Here is a 17165-nt window from a genome sequence, read left to right on the forward strand (position 1 = left end):
TCTTTATTAATTTAAGAAAAGAAATTAAGATAAACACGTGCTTATCTGGTAGGTAAGTTTACCAAGAAGTTGGAACAACCGGCCCTATGATTCGTTTCTACCAATGTAGATTAACTTTAATTTCGGTTTAATTTACTTGTCATCTCATTCTAGTTTCAAAAATTAAAAGAGATAAAGAGTAAGTTAATCCGAGATTAAAGTTAATCTATGTTGGTAGAAAAGGGCTTAAATCCTAATCAGGATTAGTTTATAACTAGTTAAACTTTGGTTGAAGCAAGTTGTAAAATCGGGCCTTAATTAAGCAGAAATCTCGCTATCTTATATTAGGATCTTATTTCATAAGGCGACTTTCCTCTTTACATTTGCTTTGATATGTATTTGATTTATTTTTTTACAGAAAGGAGAGAGCGGGAGGGAAGAAAAGGCAAGCAAAGGCAACATCGGCACAAGTTGATTATATGGTGGATTATTTTGTCCAGTATCCACATGTTGCAACAGGAAAATTTAAAAGTCTTCATGGAAATGCAGAGTTAAGAGAATCTTGGGATCAATTAGTAGAAGATTTAAACAAAATGGCAAAAGATGGAAAAACCAAGGATGTGAAATCTTGGAAATCGGTGAGTAAAAAGAATTTATTACTTAAACAATTGTGCGTAAAGTTCTAATTAGTACTTAATAATTTGTTTCAAAATTTGTTTTAGACGTGGCGAGACAACAAAACTGAGGTTTCTCAAAAAGTGGCAAAAATTCGAGCCAATAGAGTTGCAACAGGGAACATTGGTGGTCCTCCTCTGAAATTAACTGCGAGAGCAACGATTTTAGGAATCATGAGATTTGATTATGTTGAAGGAGTTCAGTGTCCTGATGCTTTCTCAGAGGAACAGGTAATAACAATTTATTTTACACAACAATAGTAACATAGTAATAATGTAGAATAAAAATGGAAATCGATGTTGTTTCATTCAGCCAGAAAACATTTCTCGACGTTTTACTGCAATTAAAAAGTCAACACTTTTTAAGATTATAAAATATCTGAAAGTAATATAGAGTATTTGTCAATAAAACATTGCTTGTGATTCTCGAATATGTAATATTAGTATATCTGGCTTTCAGCTAAACGCAATGGAATTGCTGTGTCAGGGGCAAGAAGAAATTTTACAGGACTATTCCTGTCACATTTACCATGCAAAATACCAATGATAAAAACAGTACAATCAATTTTACTCTCTCTCTCTCTCTGGTTAATACATTTTATTTAACATACATATTATACTGCATATATCACCATAAATCACCATATCCCAGATAGCCAAGCAAGATTAAGCATATCGGGCAAATTAATGCACTGCATGTATGTTGTGAACTTGCCCACAATTTGCTGTCATTATAATTTAACATGGAACGAAGTTAACATCAGGAGAGCAAATAACCTTCATGAATTTATAAAATTATAAGTGCATGCATTGAGGAATAATAAACTTGTCACATTGACAGCAATTGTGCATGCATGTTGACAACTTGCCGTCAGTTTGTTAAATTCTAATGTAGAATTTTATGTTACGTCCAGCCTTATAGAATTTACTCTTATTCGGTAGGAAGGATATTTCGGGAAGAATGGTTAAGGCAGGGAAGAACGTAACAAAAACGTGTAGAATTCCCGTAGGCACACAGTTTAAGAAAGGGTATGTGCCTCGGGTCGAACGCACTTTTTATGACTCAAAAATATAGGTCAACGTTGCCGATAGGCCCGCTATAACCCGTTTCGAGTCGTACGTCCGTCGGTTCAAGTTTCGAGTCAACGAATTGAATCGCTTTAACTCGGATCGGACCAGGTGCAGTCTTTGTTCGGGATAGACGAGGTCGTTATTAATTAAAATAAATGATAAGGTTTTACATAAAATTAACAAAAGTATTTATTCTAATAACAAATAAAAATAAAAATAAAAGAAAATACAAATAAACGCTGAAGTCGTGGTTTGACAATTTGTAATAACGGTATAATCGAAATTAAAATGCATAGTGAGTATGTATATAGTTGTACAAATATTAAATAAGTATATAGTGGGCGGAGAAAGGGAAACAAAGAGATTTTTGTTTTTTAATTCTACAGTATTAACGGTAAACGCGGAGCAAAGAAATAGACAAAGGGTTTATTAAATGATTAGATGGGGTAAACATGGATGCTTGAAATTGTAAGAGGATAAAGAATAACGTAGGAGAGAGTGGGATGGAACATATCTAGGAATAAGTAAGAGAAACAGGAGGAGCGGGGACGTTTCGAGGATCACACGGGGGTTCCTCGAGATTGTGGTATGGTGTCAGGATATCTGAGGATCACACAAGGGTTCCTCAGGGTCGTAGTATGGTGACGAGATATCTGAGGATCACACAAGGGTTCCTCAGGGTCGTGGTATGGTGATGGGATATCTGAGATTTGCACACGGGAGCCTCAGGTTCGTCTGAGTCTGAGGGAATTATTTATAAATAATAGGAGAGTGACTTAAAGAATTAAAATGGAAGGGAGCAGATGAGTAACGTAAAAACAAAAGAAATTATAATTGTGGGACTTACTCATTGTTGGTTCTCGAGCAAATTTGTCGGAATCGAATAGATTTCTTGACCGGATGGAACGGCACTAAAGTTTACTTGCGCACTGATTCTACATGATTACTAACTAACTCTAAAAACGTAACTCTAAAACTTTAAAACGTAACTGAACTCACAACTAACTACTCTCAACTAACTGATTATTACTCTCCATTACTATTACTGACTATCTATTACTGACTGCTAAACTCTTATTACTGCTACTCTCATTACTGACTGTTACTATTACTTACGACATTATATATACTGACTATTACTATTCTTCACTGTCTTCAAGATTTGGTAATATATATATAGAGTCTTACAAGGGGAGGATCCAAATGTAGGTGGTTCAAATATTCTAATTGGTAGGATTCTTTTTCAGGATTGTGTGGTGGGTAAATTCTAAGTTTTCTTATTGTAGAAATAGTTTTTCCTCTTTGACCAATCATACGTTGAGTACTCTGTCAAAAGTTTCTCTGTTTCCTCCCACATTCTTTCAATTTTATCGAAGGGATCCGACCTGTCGCGTAGGTTATCTTCCCTTTGGGTTTAAGAGATAAATAATTTTTTTCTATCGTGCTAGACGTGCTACGGTATGGGTTGCAGATGGAGGAAACGGTTATTTATTTTTTGCTTATGTTTAGATACTTTATTGCTCATTTTTTTTGTGAGGAAACGTGAAACTTTGCTTAGATCCCATGTTTGTTTTTGAATTCTATCTTCAGAATTTATTATTTGTTGACTCAATATTCAAAAGGAGTCGGAATTATCTACTTGGTCGTTTCGTCCATCTATGTTTGTCATTACGTTTCTAACAGACTAATCCTAGATGCATAAAAAATTATCGGAGACCGTTGAAACGGAATTTCTTTTGTAAATTATTAGTTTTTCTGACGAAGGGAAATCGTGGAGTCTGCCGGACGTAACATTTATATGATGTCAGAACAACAGACAGTTTGAGGAAACACCTTGGCTTTAGGTTGATAAAATTAATAGGGAATAAGTGACAGCAAAATAACAACACGTTGCTTTTATATGGCTATCTGGGATGAAGATGTGTTAATAAGTATTGCTTTAGAAATAATTAATTGCAGCATTACCTATACTTTTTTATTCTAGATTCTGTAATAATACCGAATTTAGAGACAGAAGAAGGTGAGATTAATATATCTGACAATGAGATATCTTCGCAAATAGTGCATTTGGAATCAATGGAATCATCAACGGAACAATCACAAATAATAGAAACGCAGGAAGAAGTATCACAAGTTACAGAAGCGCACGCGTTAACGCATTCCGCAGAAAACTTTAAAAAGAAAACAGAAATCTGCTATTGTTGCAAAGCGGGGTGAGCATCGCTGTAAATATTCATTTACTTGCTACAATCACAAGAGTCAAGACATTTTATGTATGCAAAATTTCTTTTATTTTAAGGCCATGAAAGACTAAGTACGCAGTTGCAAAATGCGAGAAACAATTTTATCATACTAGCCGAGCGTCAAATTATTTGTATGGAAGTAAGATCTTGTATACTCTTGAAATGTAAACTGTTTTAGTAAAACGCGTTATTTTTATAAGCTGTAATCGTATTTGTTTGTTTTCTTTTGTATAGATGTTTGCCAAAGCAATGGATAAGATAGCCGAGAATGACAAAGAACGCAATGTAATACTGCGTGTTTTGGCACAAAATGAAAAGGTCCGAGAACAAACTTACCAAGACTTTACTGTGATCATAAAAGACTGTTTTGAAGCTTTGGGTCTTAAAAAGTGTTTAGATTAAATATGACAAAGCTGTTTTGTCATTCTATAGTAGTGTTAACGATATTTTGTATTTTGTACCTAAAATTTTTCTAAGAAGGTTAAGTATGTTATGTTTTATGGCAGTGTTGAATAATTTTTTTCGTTTGCAAATTAAGTTATTTCTTTTTCAATGTATAGCATTGTTAGAAGTATTTGTTGTACTCTGAGGTACCTTCTTAGTTTTATGTTTAATAACATTATTTAAAGTTATGTTGTTCGTAAACTGTCAATAATATTGTTACGTGCGAGCTCGCGTGTGTGAACGCGAGCTTTATTCAGAAAAATCAATATATCGATTTCCATCGTCAGCTGACGGATGTCACTTTGTTTTGAAGTTGTTTGTTTGTTTTGTTTTTGGTTTTTGGTTTTGAGCTGTCAAGCCGAGAGTTACCGTTTTCTTGTGCTTTTAATAAACCGCTTTCTTAAGGGGGGCAAGTCATGTAACGCGCTGAAAATTGAGTGAATTTTTGGAATTTTGTTTGAGGAAATTATACAACCAATTCTTTTGAAATTTTCAAGGTATGTTATTGTAATATTGAATTACTAAAAAAATATTTTTTGACAGAAAAATAATATATATTTTATAAATAATAATAATGTAAATCTAATGCGTCGACGGTGAAGTCACTTATCGGCGTGCAATGTAGCGCTGCTTGTATTCATCTGAAACAAAAAACCAAATAGATTTCTTTTTTGTACGGTTTGCGTTATCGATTGAACCTATTGTTAAAGAAAATAATGCAAAATTGTAAAAATGGCGACACGTAGAAAAAAAAGTATCGATTTTTACGAAAAATTTTCGTGTTAATTATGCAATAAAAATAATTTATTTAAACAATACAATTACAAATAAAGGTTCAATTTATGAGGAAAGTATTTATCTAAATGTATGCACAAAGAGAACTCAATCGGATGAATAGTTTTTGAGTTATCTTGCACGCCAATTTTTAAAAAGTAGTTTGAAGAAAAACACGTTTAAAGTTCGAGTAACAAAATCGTGAAAAAATCGTAATTTATTTTAACTTACCGCAGTTTTTTGCTAATCTGCAATTCCAGGGCCATAGAGCAGATCTTCCTGTTTTTCGAACATTATTCTAACACAGCCAGGTTGACATTTATTACAGAGGGATCGAAAGACTGAGTTTCCGACTCGTCTACATGAGTGCTCCGCCCAATTCGACCGTTCACTTTTCGACGAAAATAACATAGAAGGAACTCTCAAATCAGTTTCTACTATTTTTTTTCATATTCTACGGAAAATTTCCTATAAATTTAAGCAAAAAAAAATTGCTAAAAAATTTCGATTTACATGACTTGCCTCCCTTAAACGAAACAAGTTGCCTTATTTCGTGCGTGGGCGAGTGCTCGGGAGTGCGCGAGCGTGTGCTGTGCAAGCGTGAGCGTGTGCGCGGCGCGGAAAAAACGCTACATTTGTGGGGGCTCGTCCGGGATAGGACGAGTGAGCGAGCCTCGCGTTAAAAAGGAACGAAATTCTCATGTCGATAACGCACTCTCCGAGAAGGACCCGTTCTCAGCTACTTATGTCGGTTCCCGCGGAGGGAAATGCTGAGACGAGTTCCGCGTCGGATGTCACGGGAACAGGATCGGCGGCGGCGGAGGCGGGACGTTCTCTTCAACGCACGCCAGCGAAGAGGAGGCGCGTTGAGATTCCGGGGCTTCCTGCGGGTGCAGCCGTGCCGGAGTTCCAGGCTGTTTCAGAAGTACTTCGGCAAATGCGCGAGGAGCAGACGGAAATTCTGCAGGCGCTGCGTCGTCGAAATGAGGAGGTACAGCGGCTACGCGAGACCGTGCAGCATTTCCAAGGTGTAGGCATAGTGCAGGAGCGGCTACAGAAAATCTAGCTAAGTCCCTCTAATAATTTTCCTTCTCGCGGAGACGGGAGGGCGGAAAGCCTTTCGGGGGGAAAAACACACGCAGGGCTCGGGAACAAACTAAAACCGGATACGTACGATGGAACGATTTCGTTGCGTCAATTCCTCTTTCAATTTAATTTTATTGCAAACGCGAATTCGTGGAGTGACTCGGAGAAGACGTTAGCTCTCGTTTCGAGTCTTAGAAGGAAGGCCTGTTTAGTTTTGGAATCCTTAGAAAATTTCGATGGACTGGAATTCGGGGAGCTCGTCTCGAAATTAGAATTACGTTTCGGGGAAGGGTTGAATTCTTTAAATTCGTATTCTCTTTTTACAAATCGGAAGCAAAAGTTTGGTAAAGACTTTCGGGGCAGAATTAAAAAAACTTGCGCGCTTAGCTTACCCTGAATGTTCGTTTGCAGTGCGGGATAAAATCGCGTGTACGCAATTTGTTTCTGCACTCGCGGACAGGTTTGTAAGAAAAACTCTCCAGTTAGAGGGAGTTAATTCTTTAAAGCTCGCGATTGAAAGGGCGAAAGCAATTAAAGTTATACAAGATTTTGGTAGGCAAAATGGTTTCTTTAAGGGGGAACGGAGAGGAAATTCTGAAAAACTGAGCGCGAGCGGGGAAGAGAAAAGAGGGGATGAGGAAAAACGAGAAAATTCGTTGAGAAAGAAAAACGGGCGTTTCGGGGAGAACTTCAAGGGAAAAACGAGCGGGAAGGAGTGTTAGTCATGCGAGAAGAAGGATCATTTTCGTTTTAAGTGTCCGGAAACTCAGGGAAATGCGGAATAGTCGATCTCGCCGGGGTGAGGTCGACTTGTGTAAATAATACTCCGGAAAATTTAGGAGAAAAAAAATAGTTAATTAAAATTAAAGAAAATTCTCGAGATTTTTGTTTTAAAAGGAAAGTAGATGGTAAAGATTGTTTATTTAGAATTGACACAAGCTCCCACGTTTTCTTGATAAATAGTAAATTTGTAGAAAAGGGAAAGAAGAAAATTCTTGAGGAAAGTAGTTGTTTGTGTTATCCTACTGGGGAGAAGGTTCCGATTCTATTTAAGATCTCTATGGAAGTTCAGTTAGGAAAAATTTCGAAAAAAATTTTATTGTTTGCGGTCGAAATGAATGACGATTGTTTGTTAAATGCAGATTTCTTGGAAATGATAAATTTAGGATCAATTCTTGAGGAAATTTTTGGTTTAGAAAAATCCGAAAAAGAGAAAATTTTGAATTGTGGTCGGATAGGGAATTTTTCAGGGGAAATTTCTGAAATTTTGAAAATTTATAATAGTAATTTGGAAAATTTGGACGAGGAGCAAAAGAAAATTTTTATTGATTTTTTAAAGGAATTTGAAAATATTTTTACGGAAGACATTGTAGCTGGAAATTGCGATGTTGTTGCTCATGAAATTAATGTAGGTGACTCTCTTTCCATTAAGCAGGTTCCTCGTCGTTCCCACTCCTTTTAAGAAAAGAAGTAAATGAAATTTTAGACGAAATAAAAAAGCAAGGAGTTATAGAAGAGTCACATAGTCCGTGGGTTTCTCCAGCAGTTTTGGTTAGAAAGAAAGATGGATCTATAAGGTTCTGCGTTGATTACACAGGCACACAAAAAAAAAAGTGGTTGGTCCGGCGGACTAGACTAGTCAATCCTTATGTATTTCGACCCGCTGAATCCGAATCTGAAGTCAGAATTGCAAAGTTAGCTCGCATTTTCTAACCTCAAAAAAAAATTTTTTTTTTAATGTTGGTCCGGCGAACCAGACTAGTCTATCCTTATGTATTTTGACCCGCTGAATCCAAATCCAAGGTCAGAATTGCTGAAATGACCCATTTTTTCCTAACCTCAAAATAAAATTTTTTTTTAACGTTAGTCCGGCGGACCAGACTAATCTATTTTTATGTATTTTGACCCGCTGAATCCAAATTCAAGGTCAGAATTGCTAAATTGGCTCATTTTTTTTTAACCTCAAAAAAACATCTTATAAAAGCAGTTTAGGTCACAAATGTATAATCCGGAGCGTGCAGGCTTGCGTAACCACATTATCCGGGGAAAATTCCATACGTATGACAAGTTTGAGCTTCTGTGAATAAATAGCGTAGAAAATTCACTCCCTTTTTCTATTATATCTAACTCTTTTATTCTGGAAGGTTCTGTGCAATGGCTTTCTCTTACGTTTCTTCCCTTTCACAGAGACATCACGTTTAAGCGTCCAGCAGAAATCAGCCATCATATTCACATCCCATTTGCCTTGATATCGAAACTCCATCTCCTTGATGTCCTGATGAAATCTTTCTCCCTGTTCTTCACTATAATCACCTAGATTTTCTGGGAAGTAGTCGATATGAGAATCTAAGAAATGCAACTTAAGATTCATTAGGCAACCTAGTTTTTTATAGTTCTCCATCATTTCCGCCACCTTTTGTCTGTAATCTTGACTTTTGTGGTTTCCTAAAAAATTTTCTGTGACACCTTTGAAACTCAGCCATGCTGCTCTCTCATCTTCATTCATTTTGGTAACAAAATTGTCGTCTCTCAACATTTTACGTATTTGAGGTCCATCAAAAATTCCTTCTCGCAATTTTGCATCAGAGATGTTGGGAAATTTTTTTTGTAAATACTGGTAGCATTCACCATTTTTATTCAGAGCAGAGGAAAGGAAGAGGATCTTTGCAACAAGAAACTCTCCGGAGCCGCGAAGAGAAGGAGGGCTCGGGATCGGAAGGGGGGGCTCAGACCCAGGCTCAGGCTGAGACTGGGATTGGGCCTCCGCCGGCCGTTCCGCGGACCTCTTCTTTCTCGTCCTCGGTTACCCCCCAGACGCCGGTTGGGGGGCCTCAGGGAATTCCGGCAATAAACGCTGAAAGGACCCCGATGGGACCCCACAATCGGCGGAAGGGGCGAAGAAAAGGCAAAGGGTTTAGGGGACCCATGCTTACGTGGACGCCGCGGACCCTCTGACGAGGGTGATTGTCGAGGAGGAGTACCCTGATACTGCAATGACGGCTGAGCGGTTGGCGCAGCTGAGGGGTGCGGTCTTCAAGGAGATCCAGGGGATCCGAGAAGGTACCCTGCCCAGATTTGACAGCACCACTCTGAGGGAAGGGCTGCGGTGGTAAGGTGCGCGGATGCGGAGTCCCTGAAACGGCTCGAAAGCTGGATCGGGGGCATTGTGCCGTGGGAGGGGGCCAAGCTCAGGGTGACGGGACTGGAGATGCTGCAAAAGCAGTACAGGACCGCGGTGTGGGTCCAAGGACCTCCCGTGGGCGCGGCTGCGGTCCTGGGGCTGCTGGAGCGGCAGAATCCGAGGATCGTCACCTCGAGCTGGCGCGTTTATGCTGAGAATGTGGGGGCTACCTGCGAGGGTAGAAACCTCATTTTCGGCATCCCCCAGTCCAGCGTCAATAGGCTTAAGGCGCTGGACTTTAGGTTCCATCTTGGGATGGACCAGGTCACTTTTAAAGTGACCGGTCCATCCCAGGAGGGGGCGGGAAAGGGTAGGGAGGAGCCCGATCCAAAGATCTTGTCTTCATAGTGGGCTTGACCGGGGTGGGCTTCACCCAAATCAACTTGCACCACAGCAAAGGAACCTCGGCTGTTTTTGCCAAGCGCCAAGCTGGGGTGCACACAGCCATATCACTAATACAAGAGCCTTGGCTGTATTAGGGGTCTGGCGGGATGCGGTAGACTGTTTAGGCCACCACACGAGGACCGGCCCAGGGCCTGTGTGGCCGTTAAAGGGCTGGAGAGCCAGCTATTGCCAGATTTCTGTTCCAGGGACTTGGTAGCAGTTGTGATTGAGGACGCCAGCGGGATCGAAATCAAGACAAGGATGGTAGTGGCATCGGGCTACTTCCCACATGAAGAGGACGATCCACTGCCATCGGACCGGGTGGTACGACTGGTGGAGTTCTGCCAACAGGAGCGACTTTTCCTCATACTGGGGTGCGATGCGAACGCGCACCACACGGTGTGGGGGAACACGGACACCAACAGGAGAGAAAAGAAGCTGTTGGAATTTCTGGTGTCCACAGACCTAGAGATTCTTAACAGAGGTGGGGACCCTACCTTTGTCACTGCGGTGAGAAGGGAGGTTCTAGACCTAACCATCTGTTCAAGACAGTAGTGCAGGAGGTGACCAGCTGGAGGGTCTCTGACGAGCCCTCATTGTCGGACCACAGACAGATCACCTTCAGACTGGCCAAGGTGCAAGCAAAGGTGAGAACAGTGAGGGACCCAAGAAGGACAAACTGGGACTCATTTCGAGAGGACCTGGCTGTCGGTCTTAGGGAGTTTCCCAAATGACATGGGACCCCGCAAGAAATCGAGCTGTGCGTCGAGCACCTGCAAAGGGTTCTCGTTGGCAGCTATGAGAACAACTGTCCAGAAAGGACAGTGAGGAACACGAAGGACGTCTCCTGGTAGAACCCCAAGCTGCAGGAGCTCAGAAGTGCTGCACGTCGTGCCTGGAACAGGGCCAGGAACACGGGCCGCCAGGCTGACTGGGACCTTCACCGAAAGGCTAAGAAGGCCTACAGAAAATACCCGAAGCCGCTAGGCTTGGCAGAATCCTGGCCTCATTACCAGAGATCGGGGACGCGGCTCTGGAGGCCATTCAGCTCAACGATGGGACGATGGCATCTGGAGAGCAATGCCTAAACCACCTGCTGGAGTCGAACTTTCCAGACTTCCGCGGAGGCCTGGAGGGGGACGTTCACCGGGGAATCTCGAATCCACATAGGGTACGAGGAAAACTGGTCTCTTGCGGCAGAAATCGTTCGGCCTGACAAGGTCAAATGGGCCGTAAAAGGCTTCAAGCCCTTTAAGTCGGCTGGGCCGGACCGGGTCTTTCCGGCCCTTCTTCAAGAAGGGCTGGAGCAGATCACCGGGCCGCTCACGCGGACGCTGAGGTCTTGGCACTGGGCTATACACCTAGTGTTTGAAGGCAGGCGAGAGTTGTGTTCATCCTCAAGGCGGAAAGAACGAGCTTGAGGTCTTAAACCAAAAATGGTCCATTGGATCTGCACAGCGATACTCAGACCTAGGATGCTTTACGCGTCTGTCGTATGGTGGCCAAGGGTGCTAAGAAAAACCGCTAAGTCAACACTGGAGCACGTCAGAGCTCTAGTTTTAAGAGGGGCTCTGGGAGCCATGCGGACCACGCCGGTAGCGGCAATGGGGATGTTGCTTGGCGTCGATCGGGTGCTATTGGCGGCCGCGGCGACGGCGGCCTACCGCTTAAGGTGTGAATCAAGGTGGAAGACAGGAGCCTTTTACACGAAATTTTCTGAGGGCATCCTATCAGGCACCATTTTTGCAATGGGACAGGATAGGAGGCCGGTGATTCGTACCTTCAAAAGAAGGTACAGGATAAGCTTCCCCGGGCGCTGGGAGTGGAACGGCTCTAAGGGACCGATCCCTCAGGACGGGGACGTTTGGTTCACGGACGGCTCCAGAACGAGTGCGGGCTCTGGAGCTGGTCTTTACTGTCAGCGCAACCGGGCAGGAATCGTTATCCCACTTGGCGAACACGCTACGATTTTTCAAGCGGAGGTATTAGCCATCATGAGATGTGCCCAGAACTTATTAGAGTCTGATAGGGTGGGAAGGCGCATTTGGATTTGCTCGGACAGTCAGGCGGCGCTTAAGGCGCTTGAGGTCCAAGAATTAACTCGCGACTATTCTGGGATTGCAAGTGCGCACTGGATGAGTTGGCGAGGAATAATGATGTTGGCCTAGTATGGGTCCCCGGGCACTCGGGGATCAAGGGCAACGAAATGGCAGATCTGCTTGCTAAAGAGGCGGCCGAAACAAGGCTGTTGGGACCTGAGCCGGCTGTTGGGATCTCCTTCTGTCTGGGCAGAGGGAGAATCAGGAGCTGGCTTCGGGACCAGCATCTTGAATACTGGAGGAATGAAACAGAGGGCAAATGCAGACAGGCTAGGGATCTGCTGGGGGAATACCCCAGCAGGGACCTGACCAGGAGCATAAGATCTCTAGGTAGGAGGGACGCCAGACTCGCGACACAACTGCTCACGGGCCATGGCGACTTTAATTACCACCTGCATAAATTGGGTCGTAGCCAGTGATGGGAACTCGCGAGATATTTCTCGCGCACGCGCATCTAAGCAACAGCGACGCAGCGCATTAACGTATATATTTAGTGGTACTGTAAAGGTCTTAATATTCATCGATAAAAGAATGTGAAGAATATTATAAAGAGAAAAGTTTTTATTAATATTTTATATTAAAACAAAATCCTACTTATGAGCAATAATAAATTTTATTTATTTAATATATATTTTTGTAACAATTATAGCCGATTTATTACATAAAAATCAACATTTATTATAAGAAACTTGTAAAAATCTTATTAGCATTTTTGCACTAAAATTGAACATAATAAATATGGCGCATTAAAACAACATATAATAAAAATAAAATATAGCCACTTATACGCATGTTTGGACCCTTGTAGACACCCGATATAGTACCTACAACCGTCACTAAAAAAGTACTGATACGTCACCTCACGCATGCGCACGAATGCGCCTGCCGCGCGGAATATCTCGCGAGTTCCCATCACTGGTCGTAGCGATACGCCCGACTGCAGATTGTGTGGTGAAGAGGAGAAAACTAGCCTCCACATTCTTGGGGACTGCCCAGCATTGGTCGGACCAAGAACACGCCTGCTGGGGTCAGAGTTTCTGGAACCAAGCCAGGTGAGGCAGCTGCCGGTAGGGGATCTACTCCGCTTCTGGAAAGAAGCGGGGCCACGCTAGGGAAGCTGATAACGGGGTGGCACAATGGACCCGGTCTGAGTGCCAAAGTGGGCTTTGTAGGAGGACCGCCCGCGATATTATTATTATTATTATTATTATTATATCGCAGGGGGATAGTTCATAAAAATGCTGATGGTCTCTTAAGATGAGAGTGTGAGGCCGAGGGCTGTGTTTATTGTGGGAAGGTTGAGAAAAAATTTGCTGAAGAAACGATAAATACTGTAGCTAGGATTATTTTAACCGAGAAAACTCTTGAGGAATGGCGTAGGAATCAAATGGAGGATTCTAGTATTTCTTTGTTTTTGCAGGGCAAGGAAATGGGAGTACGTCCTTCTTGTACAGAATTAGCCCCAGAAGACGTTTCGGCACAGCTTTATTGATCTTATTAGGAAGCCTTAATCCTTAAAGACGGGGTGTTATATAAAAGATGGGATGCTCCTAATTTGAAGTCAAGAATATTTCAGTTAATTGGGCGAGTGCTAAGGAGTGCGCGAGCGTGTGCTGTGCAAGCGTGAGCGTGTGCGCAGCGCGGAAAAACGCTACAGTATTATTAATTCAATACAAGTTGTTTTTGTGCAATTATATTGTTCAATGTTTAATGTGCATTTTAGTAAAATATTAATATTGCATTAATATTGTATTAATATAAAATATTAATGTTGTATATTTTGGATGGTAATGTAAAAACAAATTTTTGTTCTCGCAATATAAAATAAGACAAATCTTTTTATACGCGATTATTTTCTTTATTTTTTTCTGTACATTTAATAGATTAATAAAAAGATGTTCCATTGCTTACACTGCAGCAAACAATAAGTATTAAATAAAATTAATTATAAAAAAAAAATTTTTTTGCATTTTGTCTCTCCGTCAAACTGCAATTTCGTGTTTATACTTTTTTATGCTATTACCTACATCTATTACCTACATATTCTATTACCTAATCTTAGATTCAATAATATTCATTATATGATTAATAAATTTTTAAAAATTAATCTAAAGCCAGCGGCACACGATGCTTGTTTTGGCGCTGGATTGCCTGTTGGGTGAAAATACTATGTTCTGATTGGCGCATTTCTGAAGATGGATAAAAATGTTCCAATCAGAACAGAATATTTCCATCCAGCAAGCAATCCAGCACGAACAAGCATCGTATGCCGCTGGCTTAAGTTGATTATTCTGTTTTATCGTCATTATTTATACACAGCACGCACGCAAATACATACATACATATAAACATATATATAAACATACATATAAACATACATATAAACAAATACGCACATACATACATACATACATATAAACATACATATATACATACATATTTACACATATATTCACATTATTAGATAATAAAATACAAATTTCGGAAGCATGGATTACATTGAATTCATGTTGTGATTTATGCAATTCATCATTCTTACTCATCTTGGGCACGTTCATCTTGTGCATCACGAAAGTTGGGAAATCTCTCTCGCATAATTTGCCACTGAATTCTTACAGCCAAAGCGCGTGGCCCTATTTGAGGTACATTTTTATTGACATCCATGAGATTGGCATGTCTATTTTGATGATTAGCAGCTATTGGTTCTTCGAATTCATCAAATGGTAAACGGTATTGAATTCTCGTATTATGAAGTACTACACATGCATTTACTATTTTAGCAGCAAATGCTGGTTTGTACATTAATACACGTTGGTAGGAAAGGCATCTTCATACTGATTTTAAGACACCAAAGAAACGTTCAACTACATTTCTCGCCTTACAAAGCTGCTCCGTGTATTGAAACTGTCGGGTGTCCTCGGGAAAATCAGCCAAGGGTGTCATGAGCCATGGTTCCAGTGGATATCCAGCATCACTTGATACAAAATATTAATATTTTATTTTATGCATCAAAGTAGTTCAAAGTGCAAGTATTTCCATTCAACGAGACCTACCGATCAGCCAAGTTCTCCGTTCTCCTCTGTTGTAATGAAATTCCATGGCACGACAAATCGGGGATGTGCTCCAGATGTATGCATCGTTTCGTGCTCCTGGATATCTTGGATTGATATTAAGCACTTTCATATCTGGGTCAACAATCTGAAAACATAAGTGCATAATGTTACATTTAAGCAAAAGTTTTGCGACAAAACCGCAGTACCCAGATAGCATCTCAAAATGTTTTCAGGACATCTATGCTGCTAGGGTATATACTTGATAAGCATTTATGTATTTACAGCTTGCACGTTCAAGGAATGGTTTCCATGATGGTTGATAAAAGCCTCTTCATGTACTCGAGAAGCTAGAATATTAACAAAAGTGCAATCTATAGCACCTATGGCACCTTTGAATAATTGTGCAGCAACTGAAAAACTTTTCACGTGCTCGCTGCCGATCTCTTTCAGTCATGGAAAATTTCACCCACCTACGCAACAAGCGCAGATTGATTGCATCAGTCACAGCATGGATGCAACGGCTTGTTGTTGTCTGGCTAACATTGAATTGAAACTGATTGCTAACACTTCTTTGGTAACTGCCTTGAGCATAAAATTGAATGGCAGTCAACACCTATAACAATTATTTTATCTTAATAAAATTACAATACAACTTATTGTTAAAGAGGAGAGAGAGAGTTTATGAGCTGCTGCACAGACGCTAAGTGCATTATGCTTAAAGGAATCAACCAATGAAAGTTCTTTATTTCTATTCTGCTTTTAGAAATAAATGACTTTGATTGGTTGCCTTATGTGTTAAGTTCAACATTGCGAAGCGTTACAATAATTTAGTTCCAATGTTACCTTTATTTCTGGCTCTAAGCCGGTAATTCGTTGATTCTGTAAATCAGCCCGTACCGCATCTCCCAGATAGCCAAGCGAGATTAAGCATATCGAGCAAATTAATGCACTGCTAGTATGTTGTGAACTTGCTCACAATTTGCTGTCATTGTAATTTAACGTGGAACGAAGTTAACATCAGGAGAGCAAATAACCTTCATGAGTTTATAAAATTATAAGTGTATACATTGAGGAATAATAAACTTGTCACATTGACAGCAATTGTGCATGCATGTTGACAACTTGCCGTCAGTTTGTTGAATTCTAATGTAGAATTTTATATAATGTCAGAACAACAGACAGTTTGAGGAAACACCTTGGCTTTAGTTTGATAAAATTAATAGAGAATAAGAGACAGCAAAATAACAACACGTTGCCTTTATTTGGCTATCTGGGCTGTTACTTGAATTACAATTTCTGGAGTAAGACGAAAATAGTCGATAAACTCTTCTCGTGGGAGATCAAAAGGGTTCTGAGCATCTCTCAGCCGTCTTCTCTCTACACGCCGTTCTAACCGACGTATCCTTTCCAATAACAACGGCAATTGCCACGCTAAATACTCAAGGGCCATATTTGCTGCAAATTACAAACAGTCTGTATTTAAGGATATATATATATATATATATATATATATATATATATACAGGGTGTCTGGTATTTTTTTATGGGATTTTTATGAGCAGGTAGAGCGCATGAAACTGAACAGAAAGATCCTTACCGTTTTTCCCTTTTTGCAATAGTTAACAAGTTAGTGACTTGTAAAATTTTCTGTATTAGCTCGGCCTACCGGCAAATGCAAGCGCGCTAAGCGCCCGACCGCGGCGGCTGCCCCTCCCCAGCGCTTGAACCTTGAGATTGCTAGGCGCGCGGGGGAATTGTTACAACAAGCGACAATGGCTACGCACAAGCGACGCATAACGCTAAATTCTCCCTTCGAGTTATGATAGTTTCTTACCTTTTTTAATGCAAATAAAATTTTTTAACGACAAAAAGTATGTGTACGTGTACATACATGTGTACAAAAAATATCAGTACTAATGCTTAAAGAAGTGATTACTAAATTTATTTTTTTAATAAATAACGATTATTTTTAATAAAAAATATTTTTTTGATGATAGTCTTAAACGCCGTAAACTGTCATTATAAATTTTAAAAGAAGTTGTTATCATATGCTCAAAACAAAATTTATGCTTCTTCAAAAAATATTAGAAAATTTTATCGATTAAAATAGAAATGACAAGCAAATAAAATTTGTTTCAACTTTATATTCTTAATTAAAAATTAAATAACTAAGATAT

General features: G+C 40.3%; 1 protein-coding gene and 1 long non-coding RNA gene across 2 annotated transcripts; both read left to right on the top strand.

Moving 5' to 3' along the window:
- Positions 1-1151: 1151 nt before the first annotated feature.
- On the top strand, positions 1152-5165 carry LOC118648746. Its single transcript, XR_004965424.1, has 4 exons — positions 1152-1240; positions 3709-3937; positions 4024-4106; positions 4202-5165. It is a non-coding gene; the product is annotated as an uncharacterized LOC118648746 (long non-coding RNA).
- A 6107-nt stretch (positions 5166-11272) lies between these two features.
- On the top strand, positions 11273-12004 carry LOC118648745. The gene has a single exon (XM_036295153.1). The coding sequence runs from the start codon at positions 11273-11275 to the stop codon at positions 12002-12004; it is 732 nt and encodes a 243-aa protein (XP_036151046.1).
- Positions 12005-17165: the final 5161 nt, after the last annotated feature.

This window comes from Monomorium pharaonis, unplaced genomic scaffold (genome assembly GCF_013373865.1).
Source record: "Monomorium pharaonis isolate MP-MQ-018 unplaced genomic scaffold, ASM1337386v2 scaffold_641, whole genome shotgun sequence".
NCBI classification, from domain to species: Eukaryota; Metazoa; Arthropoda; class Insecta; order Hymenoptera; family Formicidae; genus Monomorium; species Monomorium pharaonis.

Coding starts and splice junctions, on each gene's coding strand:
- LOC118648745 (XM_036295153.1), top strand. CDS start 11,273: ATGGTCCATTGGATCTGCACAGCGATACTCAGACCTAGGATGCTTTAC.